Here is a 21,424-nt window from a genome sequence, read left to right as displayed (position 1 = left end):
AGAAAAAATTATGCCTGTACAATTGAAACATTCAATTTCTAAATAACCACGTACTCTGAAGCTTCGAAATTTTCAAATGGAAAATACGTGTAATTTTTCCGATCGGTTGCTGTTTTTCATCTCTCTTTTTTTTTTTTTTTTTTTTTTATTTTCGCTGAATTTGGTACAAAAGAACGATTTGAAAGTTGAAAATTTAAAATTTCTTTACAGCAACTATTACCCATATCAGTTTCAGAAAATCCTTTCCACTCTATCGTATCGTTACTACGACGATGCGAGGTACGAACTTGGCCGTATAGAATTTTCAGGTAACTGCAGTTGGAGTGAACGATATTTTCCCCAGTATAACAACAACAATCAATGCTAAACTGAGCGCTAGGAACATTTCTCCCCTAGCAGTTTTCCCCCCCGTATCGGTAAAATGACGGCCTGCCTCCCGCCTTCGGCGCATTCTGCGCAGAAAGTTCGTCGAAGGTGGATCGACGACTTCTCGATCTTGGCGTCGGTTTTTCCAGACAAATGACGTCCCTTTTAATCGGGCGTCGTGACAAGTACGACGTATCAGCTGAATCCCGGGGACCGGGAAACGTGGAAAATCCTAGTGAAAATAGCGAACCGTGATATTTGGTGTTAATTAAACTTTCGGGAAATTGCGTGACGCTGTCCCCCCCCCCCCCCCCCCCTCACTTGGCGCGAGTCCCGAAGGTGAGAGAGATCATGTCTTCCTACATTCGTGGCGGGACCATGTGCCACTCCGAGTAAGTTTCCGTAAAATTTTTCCAAATATCACATCCTTACGAAACCTTTCATTTCAAAATGACCGAACAAGAGGTTCGAATTTTAAGGAGGTGTAACGCGATTTTGTCGAGACGTCGGGGGGGAATAGAAAGGGAAAGGGAAAGGGAAAGGGTATGTACGTGACGTTTATTCGATCACTGTGATAGACAGAAGTTGCGCAATACGTCGCGCGTTTCGTAAGTTTAATGTAAAGGAAAACAACCCCATTCTTTGAAAACACTGCCTGTATCGCGATAAGAAAATGAATTAAAAAATAAAATTGTACAAAACGAAATTTCAATATAACAATCTTTCATGGGAGGTATAATTATTCCTGGTAAAAGCAGCATATGGAATTGTTGTATTGCACGTAGCCGGATGAAAGAGAGCTGTGTGTATACGTATACATACCCGTGTAATAATACAAGTTGCAGAGAGAAAGCGGTAAGCGCGGCGACCTTTTTCACACACACATACGCGCGCAAACTCACACCCGCGCCTTCGACATAGACGAATTAAATCATCGATTCGTTATCAATATTCCCATCCCCCCACCCACCAACACTTGTGTCATCACCGGGTTAATTCATTCGTTATTTTTCTGCTCTGTAATGTCGCTCTCACATACCGCACATCGTTTCATTGATTCCTGCGTGTCATTCGAAAGAAGAAGCCGCATTGCAGACGATGCATCGAATGTTTTTCTTTTAATGTACCCTCAGGTTTTCTTTGCGTCGGATAATCGCGGGTATTTCTCTTTCTTTCTTTCTTTCTTTCTTTCTTTCTTTTTTTCTTATTTTCTTACTTAACGGAACGTCGCGCCTTATCAGGAATTGGGCGATAAGGGGAGGGGGATGAAGCCCGCCTATTCTGCTGACGATTGCGAAAAGCGTCGACAGGTGGCGGTGATTAAATCGATTCCGGTGTATAATGCTTGTAAAACACGCTATACATTTCTCCATATTTTATACATATATATATATATATATATATGTATGTATACATGTACGTATTGCGCAACCTCAGAGTTTCGAATTATTTGCGCGGCCAGTTACAATACGTATCGTACGTAACTTAGTTCGCGGTCGTGAAATGGGCGAGGAAAATGGAATGAAAAAAAAAAAATTAAAAAAAAAAAAAAACAGATTTCGCCCCAATTATTACGCATCTACGTGGAGCATTCCGCGTCAAATCAGCAGTCCATTCGATTTATCCTTTTCGATTTTGATTATTTTTTTTTAGTACGATCGTTCTTACCAACCGAAAAGAGATGCGGCAATTTTTTTCAAATTTTCTCCAGCTACTGGCGCAATTTTTGAAAATTCCAAAATAATCACACCGATTCTATGATTTAAATTGTAATTCTGAGCACCACCCGATAATGGGATCTCAATATTTACAATTCTTCTCGCATGCTTTCAGTTTTTCCCACATCAGAATTTGTTCTTTTTTCAAAGATCTCGATTATATAACTAGATTGCAGAATCACATTATTTCATTTTTCCGTGATCTATTTGGATCGAGGAACAGAGAGAGAAAAAAAAAAAAAACTCCAATTCCGACATGGACAAGGCAAATACTTGCAAACAAATCGTAAATATCGAGCTCCCGGTATCGTGCGATGCTTGCGAACACATTTTGAACAACAGAACCTGTGTCAATTTTTTCAGCCTTTCTATAATCATGTTTTCGGACTTGTTTCTCAATTTTTTTCAAATCTCACCGGCGGCTAAAAGTAAATCTGAAAATAATTCCGAGACTTTTTTGGGTCAGTGTGAACATCTTACATAGAAATGATTGAAATCAACGGGGGTGAGGTACATGAGCTGCTGATTTGACGTGGAATAACCCATGTACATATACGTGACGAAGCTTGGTGCTATAATAGGTCGTGGCGATGAAATGACACAAAAAGAGGATAATATTACGGCACTACTCTGTCCTCGTAACGGGGATGATTGTTGTGCAATTCCCGAGATTGTTTTATGTTGCATATATACACGTCGATACAGTTCGTGGTTTTCGATTCAAAAGTATAAAATACAGGAATCGGCGATCAAAAGCTTGTAGTCAGATATCGACGCTTCGTAACGGATTGCTTCGAATTTTTTTCAAAACGATTTTCGATTAACTAAAATTATTGTATCTTAGTGCTTTAGATGAAATGAAATAAGATTTTGCACGCTCGATATAAACGCATTGCAATTTTTCTGTACGCAAAACAAGAGCCACGTGACTTGTTAGATAAAATTGATGACAATTAATTCGTAAAGGGTGGGTCTGGTCGTCGGCTAATATCGGAAGATTTGGCAAACATTCTTTTTAAACTTCTCTCAAATTCCAATTGCGAAAAATATAATTAGTGCCTTTCAATTCAACATCCGAATTCTTATTGAGAATACTATAGTTCCATACAATTCTTACGATTTGTGATATTCAAAATACTTACGTCTGGATTTGTTTTTGGAAAACTTGTTATTTATTTGATAGTGATAAAATCAAATTTCCCGCTGTTATCTGTATTTATACCATGATTATATCAGGCGAATGCGATGTGCACGTTCAAATTTTAAAGTGTGGCATCGTTTGAAAAATGAAAATGAGATACAAAAAAAAAAACGGTAAAGAACAACAACTCGGTGGATTGATTAGGTAGCAAAGGCTTGATGAAGTAGAAAATAATCTGCTTGTACGTAGCGCTTGAAAAATTGGGTTTCCTTGATATTTGGATGGTTAATTGGTATTACAGTGACATAATGGACGATGATACAGACAACAAAGACGGCACGAAGCGGTAAGTGTCTCGAATTTACGTACAACTTTTTTTCCCCTTCACTTCTGCCTCTATCACCCATTTTAGTTCTTCCTTTAATTATACTTTCTCATCAAGTAGCTGAATGGTCTAGTAATTTTGATTTTATTACAGCGGTAGATACAAGAAAGCTTCAAATATACATCGCGGTTTAACTTTGGAAACAGATCGCAACCGAATAGATGGGAAATTAACGAACAGTGCTTTAAAAACTAAGCGTGCGTATGCGTGTGTGACTGTTATTGATGCGAAACTATAGCTTCAATTAGATTGACAACACGATGCTGGTTCGTTATTTTTTAAACTGGCGAGATTACAAAGTTCGTCTCGTGTTCTTGAAGGCCAGACGGGCAGGACGCATGTTTTTGTACGTACGTTCATCGTCACTGGTCTTTTTCCCGCATGAGATTAAGGTCGTGAAGTACTCCTACCTTTACCGACCGCGTAAACTCACCCTTCTTCTTCCTATATCTAAGTTTCCTGAATTCCGCCATAAAAGAGCAATGCATCGTCGAAATTTCCACCATTTCCGTTCGTTTGTTTATTTAATACCGAAGGAAAAACGGTGAGTCTGCCCGGTCGGTAAAGGTAGGAATACTAAACGATCTTACAGAGGTGAAAGAATGAAAGCTGCGAAGGACGAAAGGAATGTAACAAAAAAAAAACATGAATAAATTCATCGTTCGTAAGTTGTGCGACAAATAGACGCTGTTCCTTTCAAAAGAAGATGTAACCATTGGAAAACTTTATGACTGTAGTTTATTCATAATGCTGTTATTGCTGTTATTATTAAAGCTCATCTTTCTGATCTTAAATTGAGTTTTTTTTTTTTTTTATCACAATGCAATCCAAGGATCGTGGCTTACGATAAATATATCAAACAAAAAAGATCTCCAGCGGTTTGGAAATCACGACGAAACTATAATATTAATCAACACATCGGTTAGTTTGTCCGATTGAAGTTCCAAAATTTAAAGCTATTAAGCTATTATTCACAATCCACGGTGAGAAAAAAAAGAAAAAAATCGTCCCTAAATAATAAAAAAATAATTAAATTTAACGAGGATAGAAGAAAACGTTGCTTCTGTTTTTTCTTGCGCAATAATTTAATCGCTGGTTTTGTATGTGATTATATATACATATTTAGTTAGTTAAAACGTGGAATAATGATTACGCAAGAACGGTTCATATTATAAACACATCTCTAGAGTTTCATGGTGACTGCGATCAGATGAAATCTGCAACAAGCAACGAATTTCAGGAAGTCGCGGAATCTGAGCGAGAAGAAACGACGGGATCAATTCAACATACTGGTGAATGAGCTTGGCGGCATGATCAGTACAAATGCGACGAAAATGGATAAATCCACGGTGTTAAAGTCGACGATATCCTTCCTCAAGAACCATAACGGTTAGTAGTAGGCGTAAAGATATCGCAGAAAAATTGAATGAAAGAAAAATAAAAAAACATGACTAGAAATTCTTAGCTAATTAGAAAAAATCGAACGTTCTGTAATTTGATTACGTATACAGTGTGTCATGAAACTTATTATCTCTGCTTTTCGCAGAAATAGCAATGAGGTCAAGGGTTCACGAAATTCAGAAGGACTGGAAGCCGTCGTTTCTTTCAAACGAAGAATTTACGCATCTAATTCTAGAGGTACCTGTACGCCATTCGAACCAATGTTTCGATTAGAGTTATGAAAAAAAAAAAATCTCTTCTATCCCGGTGCAAAGTATAAAGATTTCAAGCCATATAATTATATCATAGCATGGTGGGAGAAAATTAACAAAATTGCAAAAAAATCTAAATACTAAATACATACATACATATAAGTAGTTATTGAGTAAAACAGGTATCGTTAAAAAAAACTGTTTCAATATTGTTGGAATTACGAAACACGAGGTACGCCTAACCATTTTCCGGTATCGTCGATCCTTCTTTGGCAATTGCAGCGCGAAATCAGTTTCTTCGGTTCACTCTACTTTTTTAGTTAAGCAAGGCTTTAACGTCAATTTATAACAATAAAGTTGCACAAGCATTAAATTTTCGCACCAATTGCAAGAAAATATAGTAACAGCGATCGTAATGAGAAAGAATAGTAACGGATACTATACTTTACGGCAAAAGCTAGAAAACTAATTTTCATTTTCTACCTAGAACTATATTTTTTGATTGTGATGAAAAATGTAAATAGTTGAGCACTGAGCGGTAACCGGAACTAAAAATTTCTCTCAGTGAATAGATTCAATGATTGTTTCAATTATTTTCTCTCACCTCCACCGAATGAAAAGTACGATAGGACTTTAGCCTGCAGTTTGTAACGTTGATGTAGCGATACACCTTTGGAAAAAGTCGTTATTTTACAACTTTTCGATTACCTGATATTTAATACACTGTTAATACAGCACCAACAAACTCAGATTTTGTCAATTGGACTTTCTTCAGGCGTTCTAAAGGTTCAAAATAGTAATTTTGCTTTCAACGTTTCGATACGTTAATGTTACTAACTTCAGCTTTGTTGTTTTGTCCCCTTCGAAACGTGAAACCTTTATCATAAACGTTTTTGTCCAAGGCGCGTTGTTCTCAAAATAATTTCTGTTGTGTCAAATTAAATGGACCATCGTGCTGACGATCAATTGCAATCCCTGTTATCGATTGATTTGATTGAACAGGCGTTGGACGGTTTTATAATGGTCCTGTCTTCCAACGGACGCATAATCTACGCATCTCAAAGTGTGATGTCGTTGCTTGGTTACCTTCCAACCGACCTTACCAACACCTCGATTTACGACATTGTCTACCAGGATGACCATGCCCTTCTCTACAACGTCCTCACGAATCACACCGAAGCCCATGACCAACGCGAGTGGAGCAAAGGTGTCGAAAAATATTATTATACCAAATTTGGAACGAAAGAGATGAGATATAATTGCGTGACCTTTGTCATATGATAATTAATTATGAGACGAGATTTTCGTCGCTCTTCATTTCTTGTCTGCAATCATCTCGTTCCGTTAATTTTCAGACAATCAAGTACCATTCGCGTGTCACATAAAAATCGAGGGACTTGAGTTTCGAGAAGAACCTGTTTATGAGCTCGTCCAATTTGTCGGATATTTCCGTGAGTCCTGGATAATTTTTTATACGCCCTGCGCCAACGTTAAAGCGTTTAAACTTGAAGAAATTAGAAGCAAACAACAACAGTGAACCTATTTCTTTACTCTTCGTTTCAGGTTCGAATCTAAACGTCAACTTTGAGACGAACAACTTCATCCCGACCGGTCATTTGGACGGAGTTTTATGCGATGACACAAAGTTCGTGCCTCCGGTTACGCATGTTATCTATCACAGCGAGAATTGTTCGATTATTAATTGGGTTATGTAAATTCTTGAATTAGAAATTGTATAAATAACGAAATGAACGAATAAAGAGTGAAGTGAACTCGCATTTATTTTCATCGCATGTATGTTTCAGGCTAATATTCGTGGGTACCGGGCACCTTCAAACGTCCCAATTGATTCGCGAAATGTACATCGTCGACAGTGCCAAGTCTGAATTTACATCGAGACACAGTTTGGAGTGGAAGTTCCTTTTCCTTGATCATCGAGCTCCACCCATCATCGGCTATTTGCCGATTGAGGTCCTCGGCACCTCGGGATACGATTACTACCACGTGGATGACCTGGACAAGGTCGTCGAGTCCCACGAGACTTGTGAGTCGAATTTTATCCCTAGTCGTTAAGTGAAGATTCATATTGACGATGCCGTATTGCAAAGTTAGTGCAACGATTAATGGAGCAGTCACTCAAGTCGGACATAAATTGTAAATCAAAGAAACCTGTGGGACTGAAATGTGATCTTCGAAATGACGAGGAATCTGTCAAGTTGACCGAATTTAAATGGAAATCATGGAAATCGTTCCAAGTCTTGCAGTAAAAGCGAAATGATTTCGATTCGTTAAAATTCTATTGACTTCTACCTTTCCAGCAGCTTTCTATCATGTCCAATTCACCAAGTGGCTTCTATTGATTTCCAACGATTTCCCCGGGCTCTGGGAGATTTTCACTAATTTCCAGCGACTTGTCGTAATTTCCCGTGATTCTATCAGATTTGGAATTTACTTACGATCGTCTAGAGCGCTAGGAACTCATTGAAAATCACTCGACATCCACGTTAACGAATTGGAATCATTCGTTTGATATCCAAGTGAATGTCCTTCCGTTAACGATGCATTTTGAGGTAAAATTTCTCATCACGTAACTTTAAGATCGTTCAAAATTCAGCAAATTGTATTCTACTTGAGAAAAAAATACACAAGTACTTCAGAATCATTTTAAATTTTCTAAGTGGCGATTTTTTTTATTCCGTTGTTTCAATTTTACTTCACTAACTTGAACCCCGTGAGAAATGGAGATGGTATTGTGGTAGCAGACTTTGTCATGTAGGAAACTGACGGTTGGAAAAAATCTTACCCTCAACCGCGATTATCAATCAACGGATGTTTTTTCGTGCTTTTTGAAACGGCTGGATGTACCATTTTTACAGTAATGCAGAAGGGTGATGGTACAACGTGCCACTATCGTTTTCTCACCAAAGGACAGCAATGGATTTGGCTCCGGACGAGGTACTACATCAGTTACAATCAGTGGAATTCCAAACCGGAATTCGTCATTTGCACTCACAGCGTCGTCAACTACATCGACGTGATGAAAGAGTCGAGGAGAAATTTTGGGAATTTCGGCAAGTCTTACAGCCAAGATGTCGACGTACCCGAATCACCGACGAATCACCAACAACCCCAAGTACGGTAGCAATGATTTACTAATCGTTAAATTCGAAACAACGTACGAATATTTCGTGCAGACCTTGGCGGTGAAAATGTCGTTGGTTGTGCTTAACGATATCATTTTTTATTCTTGGGCTGCAAATCTTTTAATAGTTTACAGCCTTATGTAGTATACAAGTCTGGAATTTTTTTTGTTCCTTTTTGGTATATAAAATTTCAACTAATAACGATAAAACTTTCATGCCTTTGTTTTAAATTAGACGTGTTTAATATTGTCCTAGACGTTAGTAAGGTAGATAAAGTTAAAGAAAAGGTACAGAAGTAGAGTGAACAATGCATTACTGATTACTCACCATATGATCAATGGCGACAGGTCCCTGGCGATTCCGTCTTGTTGAAATTGAACTGAAGTTCCACTTGGATTTCACTTTGATTACACTTAGATTTCACGGTATAGATCAACATTTTTTACACTGTATTTTCACTGTACTTGCATTAAAAGTATACCAAAGTCCGACCGAAAAATCACAGAAATAAAAATTATCGACTCCACCACTTGAATAACACTGAAACCGAAAAGATTTCTCACTCCACTGAAATTAAACTGAATTATCAATTCACACTTATCACTGAAATTACATTTGAAATCTACTGAAATTAAATAACGCGGAAATAATTTATTAAAAAAAAGAATAATTGAGTGGAATTTGAGTGATTGCCTGGTATATCAATCTAATATCACTGATTTTCGAATCCGCGATTGTTGTAATCACTTGTGAACTTCTCGGCTTCCCGGCTGCGACTTAAGTTCCCCGTCTTACGATCGTCAGAGCAGACGCAATTCGAAACGATTTCATTTCAAAATCCAAATTACTCGTGTTCTCGCCGGTCGGTTCGTGAATGATATAAAATTCCGTATTTACCAACCGCGTTTGGCCCGGAAAATTTGTAGCAAGCGCAATTCTGTACGTAAGTGATATCGGGCACAAATTGTGTATAGAAAAATTATTGTAGCACGCTGTTTAGAGAGAAAGTGATAAATGCTGGATCATTGAAGTGGGATCCGCGAATTAGTGATGACAGACAGAATTGAGTAAGGCGTGATGATGATTAAAAACAGTTGGTGACTATCCCTAATTGGTCCCTTGGAGTCACAAAATAACCCCAAACATTTTTTAAACTATGTTTAATGTTTCAGGAATAGACTTTCATAGCTTTTTTTGCTCGAAATCAATTTTGTAATAAAGAAAAAAAAAAATACACGCGCCGTTTTTTCGTTACCTTGTAACTTCTCCGATGTTTTACAATGTTTAACGAATCAATTTTGTTTATGAAAACTGAGAGATCTTTTTCTGCGATCTTTAACCAATACTTGGATTATTTTTTTCTAGATTTTTAGAATTCATTGTTCAAGCACTTTTTTGGGGCTGGGGTGAATTTCACCCCGTGTGACCGTTACGCGATTCTACCCAAGTGTGAACCATTAGGATTATACACAATAAAAGATATACTTTATTTGAGAGAGTTATGTGCGAACTACGAACTGTATCGCGCGATATCAGACCGACAACTGAGGTTTAACAAAATCCAGAGGATACACGGATGATGCACAGATGTGACTTTGAGACAGTGTATCGTACATGAAGTAAACAGGTGATCTGTTTCAAGGTGCGACGCGGGCAAGTACAAGATCTGAGATAGAGACGGACAGGTAAACATTGCACGCGAGTGTGAGTACGTGAGCATGTATGAGGACGATTCTAAATACCGAGTGAAATGAGAAGGTGAGACGAGTGCGATACGATACTTTGACTTGAACTGTCAAATTCGCTACTTTGCCGAAACACACGCAGCAATAATGCAACCGTGGAAAATTTGTTCCAGTTGTTGAATTGCCACTTTGTATTTGACCGACCAAACTTCGCACAAGAAATAAATATCAACGAAATGAGCATTTAATTTAATACCTCGGCCATCTGTTTTTCACCACTTCTCCCCTATGACACCCGATAAAACGTAGTAGATATCTCGTATCCACAAAACAGACAAAAAAAAAAAAAAACAACTAATGTTTTGAATTTATGAAATAGGTGAAAAAAATATCTTGTTGATTCAGCTAGCACTTGTTTCAAACCATGAACCAAATTGTGTTTCCGTTTTACTGGATTGTTTAAAAAAAAAAAAACAATTCTTTCGCGATATTGAATAAATTCAAATTAGTATATTGAGCAACTAGTGCGCAAAACTGGTTATTCCCGCGCATGTTAAGCATATTATTTTTCCCAACCTAGTGCGCGAATTTCGATTTTACGTATCCAAATGGGTGTGTGAAATAGTACATTACCGCACTAGTGCGGAAGTGAGTGTAAATATTTAATTCTACTGTAAGAAAAGACGTTAAATGTGACAATTTAATCGAAATATCTAGTTGCACTGCAAAAAAAGATATCTCGTTTCGATTCCCGCACTAGTGCGGGAATGTATCGTTTAACGCACTCATTTGCGTACGCAAAATCGAATTTTGCACACTATGTTAGTAAAAATACTTTCTCTATGCACGTGCAATGTTATTCATACGTTCGTATTTTCCGAGCAGGTCGCAACGTTGTCCCTAAGTGGTTTCGCCCCCTCGCCGTCGTCCTCGAGGTCCTTGAAGACTTCTCGTTCGGTCGCGGCGACGCCACATTCTCAATATCAGGGTGACCCGGGATCGGACACGACGTCGAGGTCGGACGGATCGCCGAGCTCGAGGCACTCGCATCAGAGCCCGCAGAGCTTAAGGCCCAAAGCCAACTCCCAGTCCACGGTGACGATGCCGACGACGGTCCGGGAAGGAACTCCGGCTTTACAGCCAGGCGAAATGAACCCCGCGTGCCTTGAATTCGTCGGTCAGAATCAGGTCGTAACGGCGATTCCCGTTCAGCCGATCATCACCGGAAGTCCCGCGGTCCCGACACTACCCATCGGAATTTCAACCCTGCAAATACCGGAGGTAATGAATGCATTTTCGACACCTTTTTGGTAACTTAATTTACCCATCAAATTTATTTTCCACATTCCTGAAGCTAAGATGATTTTTGAATTTCAAACAAAAGCTTCGGTAACGATTTTTTGTCTCAAGTCAGTTTCAAATGATTGGAAATTTTGTGGATTAGTTCGACGAGAACTCCACAATGATTTTATTATATTGGGAAAACTATTTTTCTTCTCTTCTTTATATGTGTGAATTTACCGAAACAGATTTTTTTCTTTTTCGATGTTGAATTCGATTTTTTAATCGAAAATAGTCTCTCTCCCGTCTTGAAAAATTTACCATGTACCGACACCAAAGTGATTTGATACGAAAAAAAAACGTGTCTTAGCGGGATTGACGAGATTGTTCAGTTAACGATTTGGGTTTTTTCGTTTCTTACATTTCTTAAACAAATCTTCGTGGCATGTGAATTTGATGAATTATAATTATACGAACAAACATCGCATGGTGAAATAATGAAAAAAGTATCGATTCTCGACTCACCAGCCTCGTTAAATGTACAATGTTATCATTGAAACGTCTACGCATTGGTCTCCTCATGTATCACAATTTATTGACGAAACGTTTGACAGTAACATTTCAAATTGCAAATGATGAATAATTTGAAAATGAAATTCCCCCAATGTACGAGAATAATAATTCGCGTTTCTTTACGCGTAGAGCTTGAACCAGCAACAGAATATAGTAATAACATCGACACAGAAGCAGATGCAGGATGAGCTGCACAGAAAGCACGAGGAGCTTGAACAGCTGATTGTTCACCAACAGGAAGTACTCACAAGAGCTTACGAGCAACTGTTGTTCTCCAGATATGGGATCAATTGCCCCTCGATAAACGTAAGTCAATCCGGCGCTTAATACATCCTAAATCCGACAATCACAAGGAAGATGACAGGCAGATTGCGATAAAAGCTCAAAGTAGTAGCTCGGCTAGAGCAATATGGCGTCACACAGAATTAACAGCTGATCCGTTCAGCTAAAAAAAACGAGCCTAATGGTACAGCAAACTTCTTGCAAGTGATTCAACTTGTCTTTAGAATATATGTCGAGTTAATACCCAGTGAGTAATATATGTTGAAAGACGACTTTTGCGATCAAATACGCCCTTGTCAGTGTAGCAAATCTTCTGCCACCGGATGACGACCCTCGATATTGCGGATTAGTGACCATCTAAGGAGTGATTGAAAAGAGCGTCCAACTTTTCTATTGATCGACGCAAATTTGATCGAAACCGGAAGTGTGTGAGAGAGAGACAGAGAGAGAGAGAGAGAGAGAGAGAGAGAGAGAGAGAGAGAGAGAGAGAGAGAGAGAACGGCATATGACAATAGACGAAGGCAATGATAGAAAAACTAGAGATAATCGTTTGTTTGTTGGTCTCTTCTGCCATCAAAGACGTTATACATTTCCGCACTAGATCCACATGGCGGTTGATTTTCTTATCACTCCCCAGAGGTTCACTATTTCGGATCCCGATCTATTTGACCGGGTGGCGAATTACCGCAGGGGTAGATAATATTTGCAAATAATAGTCCAAAACTGCTTCCCATCCAGGTTGGCGTGCCGTATCAGGCTTCCTCGTGTCCTCAAACAACTCGGTGCGTCAGCGGCGCAGGCGCCGCAGAACATCGTCCAATGTCTGCGCCGGGAGTTCAAGACGCCAGCGTATTTCCGGTATCGATGCCATTGTCGGTCTCCGTCGTTCCGTCGGAACTTTTCGTCCATCCACTTGTCGTTAGTCCGGTACCCACAGCGGCCCAGGTTACACCCTCCCAATTCGGCGCGACAAGGGTCGCGCCCGTTCACCAAACTGGCAACCTTCCGAGCACGTCTCAACACTACCACCATCAACAGCATCACCCTTACAATCATCATCATCAGCAGCAGCAACAGCAGCAACAACAGCAGCAGCAACAGCAACAGCACCAGCAACAGCAACAGCAACAGCAACAGCAACAGCAACAGTAACAGCAACAGCAACAGTAACAGCAACAGCAACAGTCCGATGGCCAATCTCCTGCACCGGTACCATCCAAGGAAAGGACATCCACGGTTTCCGAACTGATACCATTCCAGGTTGGTCAGCGTTCGGGAATGCTCTTTTCCCACATCGGATCATCCGGTAGCAATCAGTATGTTGGCCATATTGATCACCGATTAATCAGTGATCAGCGGCTACGTTAAGACTGTATCATGTTGATGGATTCCGCTTGTCAAAAAATTTATGCAGTATCGCTACAGTGTAGTCGAAGTTTGATCGCTGAGGTCAATGTGTAGTGGCACCTTTATTTTTCTCTCGTGAGAACTGTGTAATGTACCGCTGGGTTAAATCAAATTTTTTGTGTGATGAGAAAGCATACCGAGACGTTCTCTTGAAAGGACTTGCTCGACCATTGCAACTCGTCTGGTTAATAGGCGTGGCCAACTTCGTAAAAATGTTACTAGTATGGTAGGTTACTAGCTGAGAGACCGATGCGTGATGGATTGCGGTGGCGCTGTTCTCACTAGATGAGAGGTTATGGTTGACTGTCACTTTTCGACAGACTTATTCTAGGGAATATATTCATGTCGGTGAAAATTTGCTTTCGGTTTCGAAAATTAATGTCAGCCAATCAAAATTAAGCAAGTTGAATTTCGTGCGCTACGAGCAGCAAGTCCTTTCAAGAGAACTTCTCCAAGGAATCGTCTTTCGGAATAAGCGTAACGTACACACTCAGAAATATTCATGACATTTAATATGTTATGTATATGGCTATAAAACGTGTAGTAACCTTACCTGAACGGACCTAAAACACACACTATGCTATATACATTATACGTCCATAGTACGAATGACAATATTACAGTAGCTCATGTGTAAACTTTAATTTTAACTATATTCATAATAAGAATAGTTATTGGAACTACAGCATTTTAGATCTTTTTTTGTTTTTGATATTCTTCATTCTATTTTTTTCCATTTCTTCTCAGTTTACAAGAGAGGAAAAGGAGGATAATTACATTATTCATATGGTGGGATAGGTATGAGAAAAAAAATTAGGCATGAATTAAGATCAACATTCTGCTAAGTAACCAAACTTATACATTTGTTTATGTAGTTTGCCGACTGCACATGATTATGAAGATATAGGGAAACGAAATTTCGAAAATCGTGCAAATGTTCAAATTCGATGATTAAATTTAACGTCACAATAAAGTTTGAAATCATTGCTGCAAGTGACTCGAAATTTTACAAAATTTCCTGCAGCCAAGTTGAACAGAATTTAAAAAAAAAAAAACGTAATTACAAAGCTGACAGTTGGAGCAATTTTAAAAATAATGCACTCAGCTTGATTTACGAAGACAATTAACCGATCGTGGCACATTACTCGGACCGAATCTTAGGTGCATATTTATTTTAACTCTTCAGACTGTTGGTATTACAGCCTTGATTTAATATTGGTCTATTTCACGCTCGCGGGTGTAATTTTATGTACCGCGTTACAATACATATATTTATATAGTGTTTATATAATGCTAGAAGAGCGAGAGAGAGAGAGAGAGAGATAATAAGAGAGACATATTGCGGAAAAATCCGGTGACGCCGTTGGCAATAAAGAGTCTTCGATTCATCAGTAGAAGAATCAGCCAAATTACAAGCTAAAAAGAAAGAATTAAAAATCGAACAAAATAAATACATAAATAAATAATCATATGGTGAAATGAATCATAACATAGATTTCAACCTTAAAAGGATGTAATGAAAACTTGAGATATCGAAGGAGTGTAAACGGTATGAATACGTGAATCGTACGTGTAATTAAAGATTAAAAAAAAGTGAACCCGGGACAAATAAAACTTATCGCTTTCAGGGGCATTTACTTACTTACTTAAGGGCAAATTTAAAACCGATATGACATAAAGATTACCTCTTACGTCGCGGAGAAATCGATAATCCAGATGTACGGTAGAAATACCGTATTAAATAAGTGATATCGGCTTATCGAGAGTATAACGACAATATACGGTGTACGAAAAAGTCGCTCAAAATTGATAATTTTTTATTATCAGGTAAACGCCGATAAAAAATATCAGCTCAATTGCAATATTATTATCATTATCATTATTATTATTATTATTATTATTATTATTATTATTATTATTATTTAACTATATTCATTGCTATCATCATCATCATCATCATCATCATCATCATCATCATCATCATCATTATTATCACTATTATTAAAGTATTGCTGAATTATTATTAGTATATTATTTGCATTATTGTTATTATTAATATTATCATTATATTATTTCCATTATTATTATCATCGTCATTATTATCATTATTATTGAAATATTGTTAAATAATTATTTTCATTATTATTTTCATTATTATTATCGTTAGTATTATGAATGATATTTTAGTAATTTCATTATTGTAAGTAGTCATTATTATGAGATGTTGACATATTTTCTTAACGAATTTTTCGTACTCTAGTGCAATGATTAAAATACAAGAAAAACATTAACTAGTGAACGTATTCATGGACGTGTACGTACCTATGTGCTTTATACATACAATTAGATAACGGCACATCTTTTATAAGTAACTGGCAGGGCCAGAATCGCCTCAAAGGGCATATCGTGATCCTTGGCCAAAAATATCGATCGTAAGGAGCGAACAGAGAAAAAAACAAAAATTAGAAACAAATTTCTGTTTTTTTTTTTTTTTTTTCGCGATAAAAAGTAGAACGCGAAAGTATTAGAGACAAATTCATTTGCACAAAATTATGATAGGAAGCCTATTACGTATATATATATATGTAATAGGATTCTTTTCATAAGTTACATACCATCGAAAAAAACGACAACTAAGCACCACTCATTCTTGGAATTTCAATTGACTCACTCTGTATATTAATATATATATATATATACTAGGATATATATGTATATTTATGTATAATAATTATATTTGGCTTACTTTAGAAGGCCTGCAAGTACGGAAAAGTCAGAAGAAAATTAATCGAGCTTAAAAATTAGAAAATTGATCGAATAAAACTGAGAAAAACGGTTGCGTGCATTAGAGTGCATAATTTATTAGCTTACAGCAGCATTACCGGTAACGCCACCCTGAACTTAGCATGACCAGTTTTTAATCACGTTTATTGGTAACACAGATTCCGGCCGTCTGTTGCATACATTATGTTTTATTTTCATTTTCACTTTCATTTTTATTCATTTTTTATTTTTTTTTTCTCTGGCCAAAGTAGCCGTGAAAAGAATGGATTTGGCGAAAGAAATTCTATCGCTTGATTCTCTTCTATTAGCAGGAACTCAACAACTCTCCCTTGAGCAAAACATATTTTTGATAGCGAGTTTAATTAATTTACATTCGAAAAATAGTCTATATAATTTCAGCGAGTGGTTAATATTGGTTAAAATAAAATATGTAAGGTAGAAGCACCGTTTGTAACCACTGGACCATCTTTGGCCATTATCGTAAAAGGTTTCGATATTATTAGTTTTCGGTACCATAAATCTATTAAATTATAGAATTTTAGGAAGTTTTTGATAGTGAATTTTTTAAAAAGCAATGTTAGCAGCGACGAAAGCTGATTTAACATTTTCTTCACCATTCGTGGCCACGACCCCTTATTTGTGTGTGAAGAATGTGGCTATGAACGAATCAATTGATGGCCACAGACGTTAATTGCTAAATTGACCGAAAACGGCGCATCCACCGTATGGCATGGTATAAACAGGTCTCGGCTTGAACTTTGGTCAACTTCGTTCTTACATCTATGGGCAATAATATGCGCTTTGAGTAATACGATTGCCCTTGATAGTGCAGTTATAGGGTGGCTCAAGTGACTCACTGTATCGAAAATTGGGGCGGTGTCAAAGTTTCGAATTCGAAAAGTTCCTAAAGCGCAGAATCCCGAATGTTTTCGTGGCGAAAATTAAAGTAAAGAAACAAAACTTTGACGAAACATCAAACTTTCGAATGGTCGAAAATCCGACGCTCAAAGTTCCGAAAGTGCAAAGTTCCGAAAGGACAAAATACCGAAAAGACAAAATTCCGAAAGTGCGAAAAGAATAAGGAGTAAAATGAGCCATCGTGAGACTGTTTTCATGCAGACCATTCTGATTTTTGGTATTTCTGATTTTTTACCCGCACCCGACAAAAATGTAGTAACAACAGATTTTGTGTATGATAAAATTTCCTATAACTTTTATTACAAACTTTTTTCTGTACAATGTATAGGTTTTTATTTATAGCGCGTCAAACTTTCTTTAACACGGTTATTGCTAAATATATAGGTAATGGTTATTGAAACATTGAGAATGGTGTGAACCAAATTTGTAGTCCATAAAATTTTCAGTAAACTTTGTTTCAAGTTTTTTGCTCTATTGGAATTTTTGCTTTTCGGAATTTTGCTCTATCGTAACTTTACTTTTCGGAACTTTGCTCTATCGGAACTTTACTTTTCGCAATATTGCATTTCGGAAATTTAAGCCGTCGGTTTTCTGACCATTCGAAACTTTGATGATTCCTCGAAGATTTGTTTCCTTACTTTAAGTTTCGTCACGAAAAAATTCGGAATTCTGCGCCTTCGGAACTTTTCAAATTCGGAACCTTGACACCGCCCCCGAAAATTGAAGAATAACAAGGCGGAATAAAAGTAAAAAGTAACGATTATCGTTTAAAAAAGATTAAGTAAAATAATAACATAATCATATATTATACCGCGTGTACGGCGAAAAACATTCGAGCTTTGATTAGTAAATACGTACGTATAAATACATACAATTCATCGTTCATAGGGTAATTTTAATGAATTTAGAAATGAGAACTAACATTATTTATGATAAAAAAAAAAAAAGAAATATTACAGCATAGTTCTGAAATTTTCGTGACTATTTGACTGGTTTTTGTTTTTTTTTTTGTTTGTCTCTCTTTTTCCAACCATAATCATTGTGTAATTTATGTACAATGTATCTGCGTATTGTATACATGTAATAAATCAATATGGGGTAGCACAGTGAGTGGTGATAAAATGTTGACATGTATTATTGTATTATGCATATGCGGTATGTTCGAAATTTCAAGGGCTACTTTTTCCTGATATTGCGTGTACCACAAAGGTATATGGGGGATTCCACGTTAAATCGTACGAAAAAACGAGATTCCTTCGACTTGACGACTTCAGATGTTTTCGCCCTTTTGCTCGCTTGAAGTTCGTATTTAATTCATCAAATCTGAATTTTTTCAGACTTTCCTGACCAAGCATTTTTTTACCACAGCTAGTCGAAAAACCAGCTTTCGACGATATTTCAGTTCTTCAAGTTACCGTAGCTTGAAATTCAGATAACATATGGAAAAAGTTCCTATACAAAAGTTTCGCATCTCTGTATGAAATTTGTAAAAATAATTTTGTCCGATTTTTCGTGCCCCGTTAAAGTATAGTTTTCGTGAGAAAATCTTGGTAAATCTTTGGCAACAAAATAGTGCCGGAATCGAATTGGCTGAAATTTTTACACGGCATGTCTTCTCCAATACCAAAGATTGTCTATAAGTTTCGTAGTGGGTGGTAAAGTAGTTCAAAAGTTACAAGGCAATGGTTTACATGCAACTTGGAAATTTCTCGTTCATACGTACTATAATGTGGCGATACGAACGGTGAAAGTTATACAGTCGGTATTACGATTCGCAACACGTCGTTGAATTCTTACCTTGGATGAATATGCTTCGATAATATTATCCGGCGGTACGGAACTCGCGTATCATGACGGGAATCGTGATAAATGATTGACTGACCTATACTCCTCGAGAAAAAGTCGACGATCGAGATTATAAACAACAGGCGTAACAATTGACGATCGCGCTCGAGTGCGCAGCGGCGCAACGCGCAGGGTGAGCAGATTGCTTGCCGCGCCGCGAAGTTTGAATCGAATTCTCGCCACGGTGTGAATATTTGTTGATATGTCTTCTGAACCACTACACCGCCCATTATAAAGTTTTCAGATAACCTTTCGCATTAAAAAAAGCACGCCGTGTATAAATTGTAGCCAATTCGATTAGGGCAATTTTCAGTTACGAATAATTTGCGCGCATTTTGTACCAAAACTACAATGAAACGGGGTATGAAAAATACGGAAAAAATACTCTCGAGCGGTTCGTGAGAGAACCGAAAATTTTTGTGAAGGAACTTTTTCATATGTCGTCCAAGTTTTTAGCTACGAGAATTCCAGACATTGTTGAAATCAATTTGTTGGATGAGTGATCGTAAAGAATTCATGGGTTGAAAAAATTCAAAGATCATCCTTTCGATATGCAGTTTTACTGTGTGAAAGGGCAATCAGGTTAAAGTGGGTCGGGGAAACCGACCGTTCGACTTGACGTGGAATACCCCATATACGTATATATTTTATATGCGTAAATAGTAACCTAGCACTTGAAATACAAACGAATCGTTGGAACAAATTCAAATTGGCAATTAAAAATGTTACGAAACATATTTCGGAAGCAAGCGTATTCTACCCTCACGGAAAAAAAACCCAAATTGGGTGTAAATTCGTACCCCTAACTTTTTTCTTATGGGACATTAGCATTGTCTATGAGTTTTGGGTACGAATTTACACCCAAGTGGGGTTTTTTCCCATGATGGTACGTTTCATTCTCAATTCGTAAGGGCCTCACGTTACTTGAATGATTACATTCAATGTATAAAATTCTATCCAAATGGTTCGGGATAAAAAACTTCATCTTGCAATTAGTTACACACATGAAGAGTGCCTCAACCGTGAGACACCTTTTATATTATGGTAAGTTCTTGTGATTCCATCAAGTGTCTCCCTTAATTCACGGCGTTCTGCCACTTCTTTTTTTTGTCAACTAATTTGTCTTAACTCGGGAGAAAAGTTTATTCATACGATTCCATTGTCACGCTCCGACTTGATTATTGTAGATCAATGTCCACGCGAATTTCGGTTATTATTTTTTACCTATGCTGTTCGCTCAAAACGTGCCAAAAATTGTCAACATACCAGTGTGAAGAAATTTGTCATGATATTCATTCTTAAATTCAATGAATGTATCTAGATAATGAAGAAAATAACCGAGGTCTTCCTTTGTTCTATAGGATGCTTTTCTCAAATGCAGAAACGATCTCTGCTGGTATGCTTCCTTGCGATTTATTGAATAATATTAGATATATATCTCATCTGTTCATTGGCATATTATTATAAGATGTATTGAGTGAAAGAAAAAAAAAAAATCTACGACAAAATGAAACCTGATAATAAATAGGAAAAACCGAAATGCCGCTGGACACGGTTTAAAAATATTAATAAATATTATACTTACGTGTCGCACAACATGAATGTTGTGAAAATTGAATTTTATACGTGTGCGTAATTTACATGTGTATGTAATTTATAATCCATTAATGTACGAGTCAATATTAAAATGTAATTTCTATATACAATATACTACGAGAAATTGGATTAGACATCTGATTTAGAAAAACAACAAACGAAAATTTGGCCCCATGTGACTGAAATTTGAATTTTCGGTAAACAGTGTAAGGTGCATGATGCATATCAATAAACAATTTTACTAGGTGATGGAATTAATTCGTAGCGTTTTTTTATTTCTTGAAAACAAATTTATAAAATCCTACGAATTAATTCCAGCACCTAGTAATAAATTTATATATACATGCGTGTGTATATGTATATGTATGCAATATATGCGTGTGTAACGAATATTTGTATTGAAGGAAATTCGTTAAAGGAAGAAATCTTTTTCTACCGCGATTGTGTTGAAATTTGAAAGTAATATTTTTGACTCGCTGTAAGAGCGAATTAAATATTATTCATAGCAATCGGAATATTGTCATAAGTTTCGACGATTCCGTTTATTTTAATGTGCAGGTGTACCGCAACACGTAATTTTTTTCCCCGCAATGAATCCCTACAATATCAAAATTCTACACCGTTTAGAAATAATTCGCTTATATCCAC

At 37.2% G+C, this 21,424-nt stretch overlaps 1 protein-coding gene across 1 annotated transcript; it reads left to right on the top strand.

The window, feature by feature from the left end:
* Positions 1 to 463: 463 nt before the first annotated feature.
* On the top strand, positions 464 to 15,592 carry Clk (circadian locomoter output cycles kaput protein Clock). Its single transcript, XM_046614152.2, has 12 exons — positions 464 to 758; positions 3,527 to 3,571; positions 4,851 to 4,999; positions 5,157 to 5,248; positions 6,265 to 6,469; positions 6,618 to 6,713; positions 6,826 to 6,973; positions 7,068 to 7,306; positions 8,139 to 8,395; positions 10,976 to 11,371; positions 12,074 to 12,250; positions 12,965 to 15,592. Exons 1-12 carry the CDS (start codon positions 718 to 720, stop codon positions 13,376 to 13,378), a joined length of 2,259 nt encoding a protein of 752 aa, XP_046470108.1. The 5' UTR covers positions 464 to 717; the 3' UTR covers positions 13,379 to 15,592.
* Positions 15,593 to 21,424: the final 5,832 nt, after the last annotated feature.

Source organism: Neodiprion pinetum, chromosome 2, assembly GCF_021155775.2.
Source record: "Neodiprion pinetum isolate iyNeoPine1 chromosome 2, iyNeoPine1.2, whole genome shotgun sequence".
NCBI lineage: Eukaryota > Metazoa > Arthropoda > Insecta > Hymenoptera > Diprionidae > Neodiprion > Neodiprion pinetum.
The sequence above is the reverse complement of the archived record's forward strand: the minus strand, read 5'-3'. Positions and strand labels throughout refer to the sequence as shown.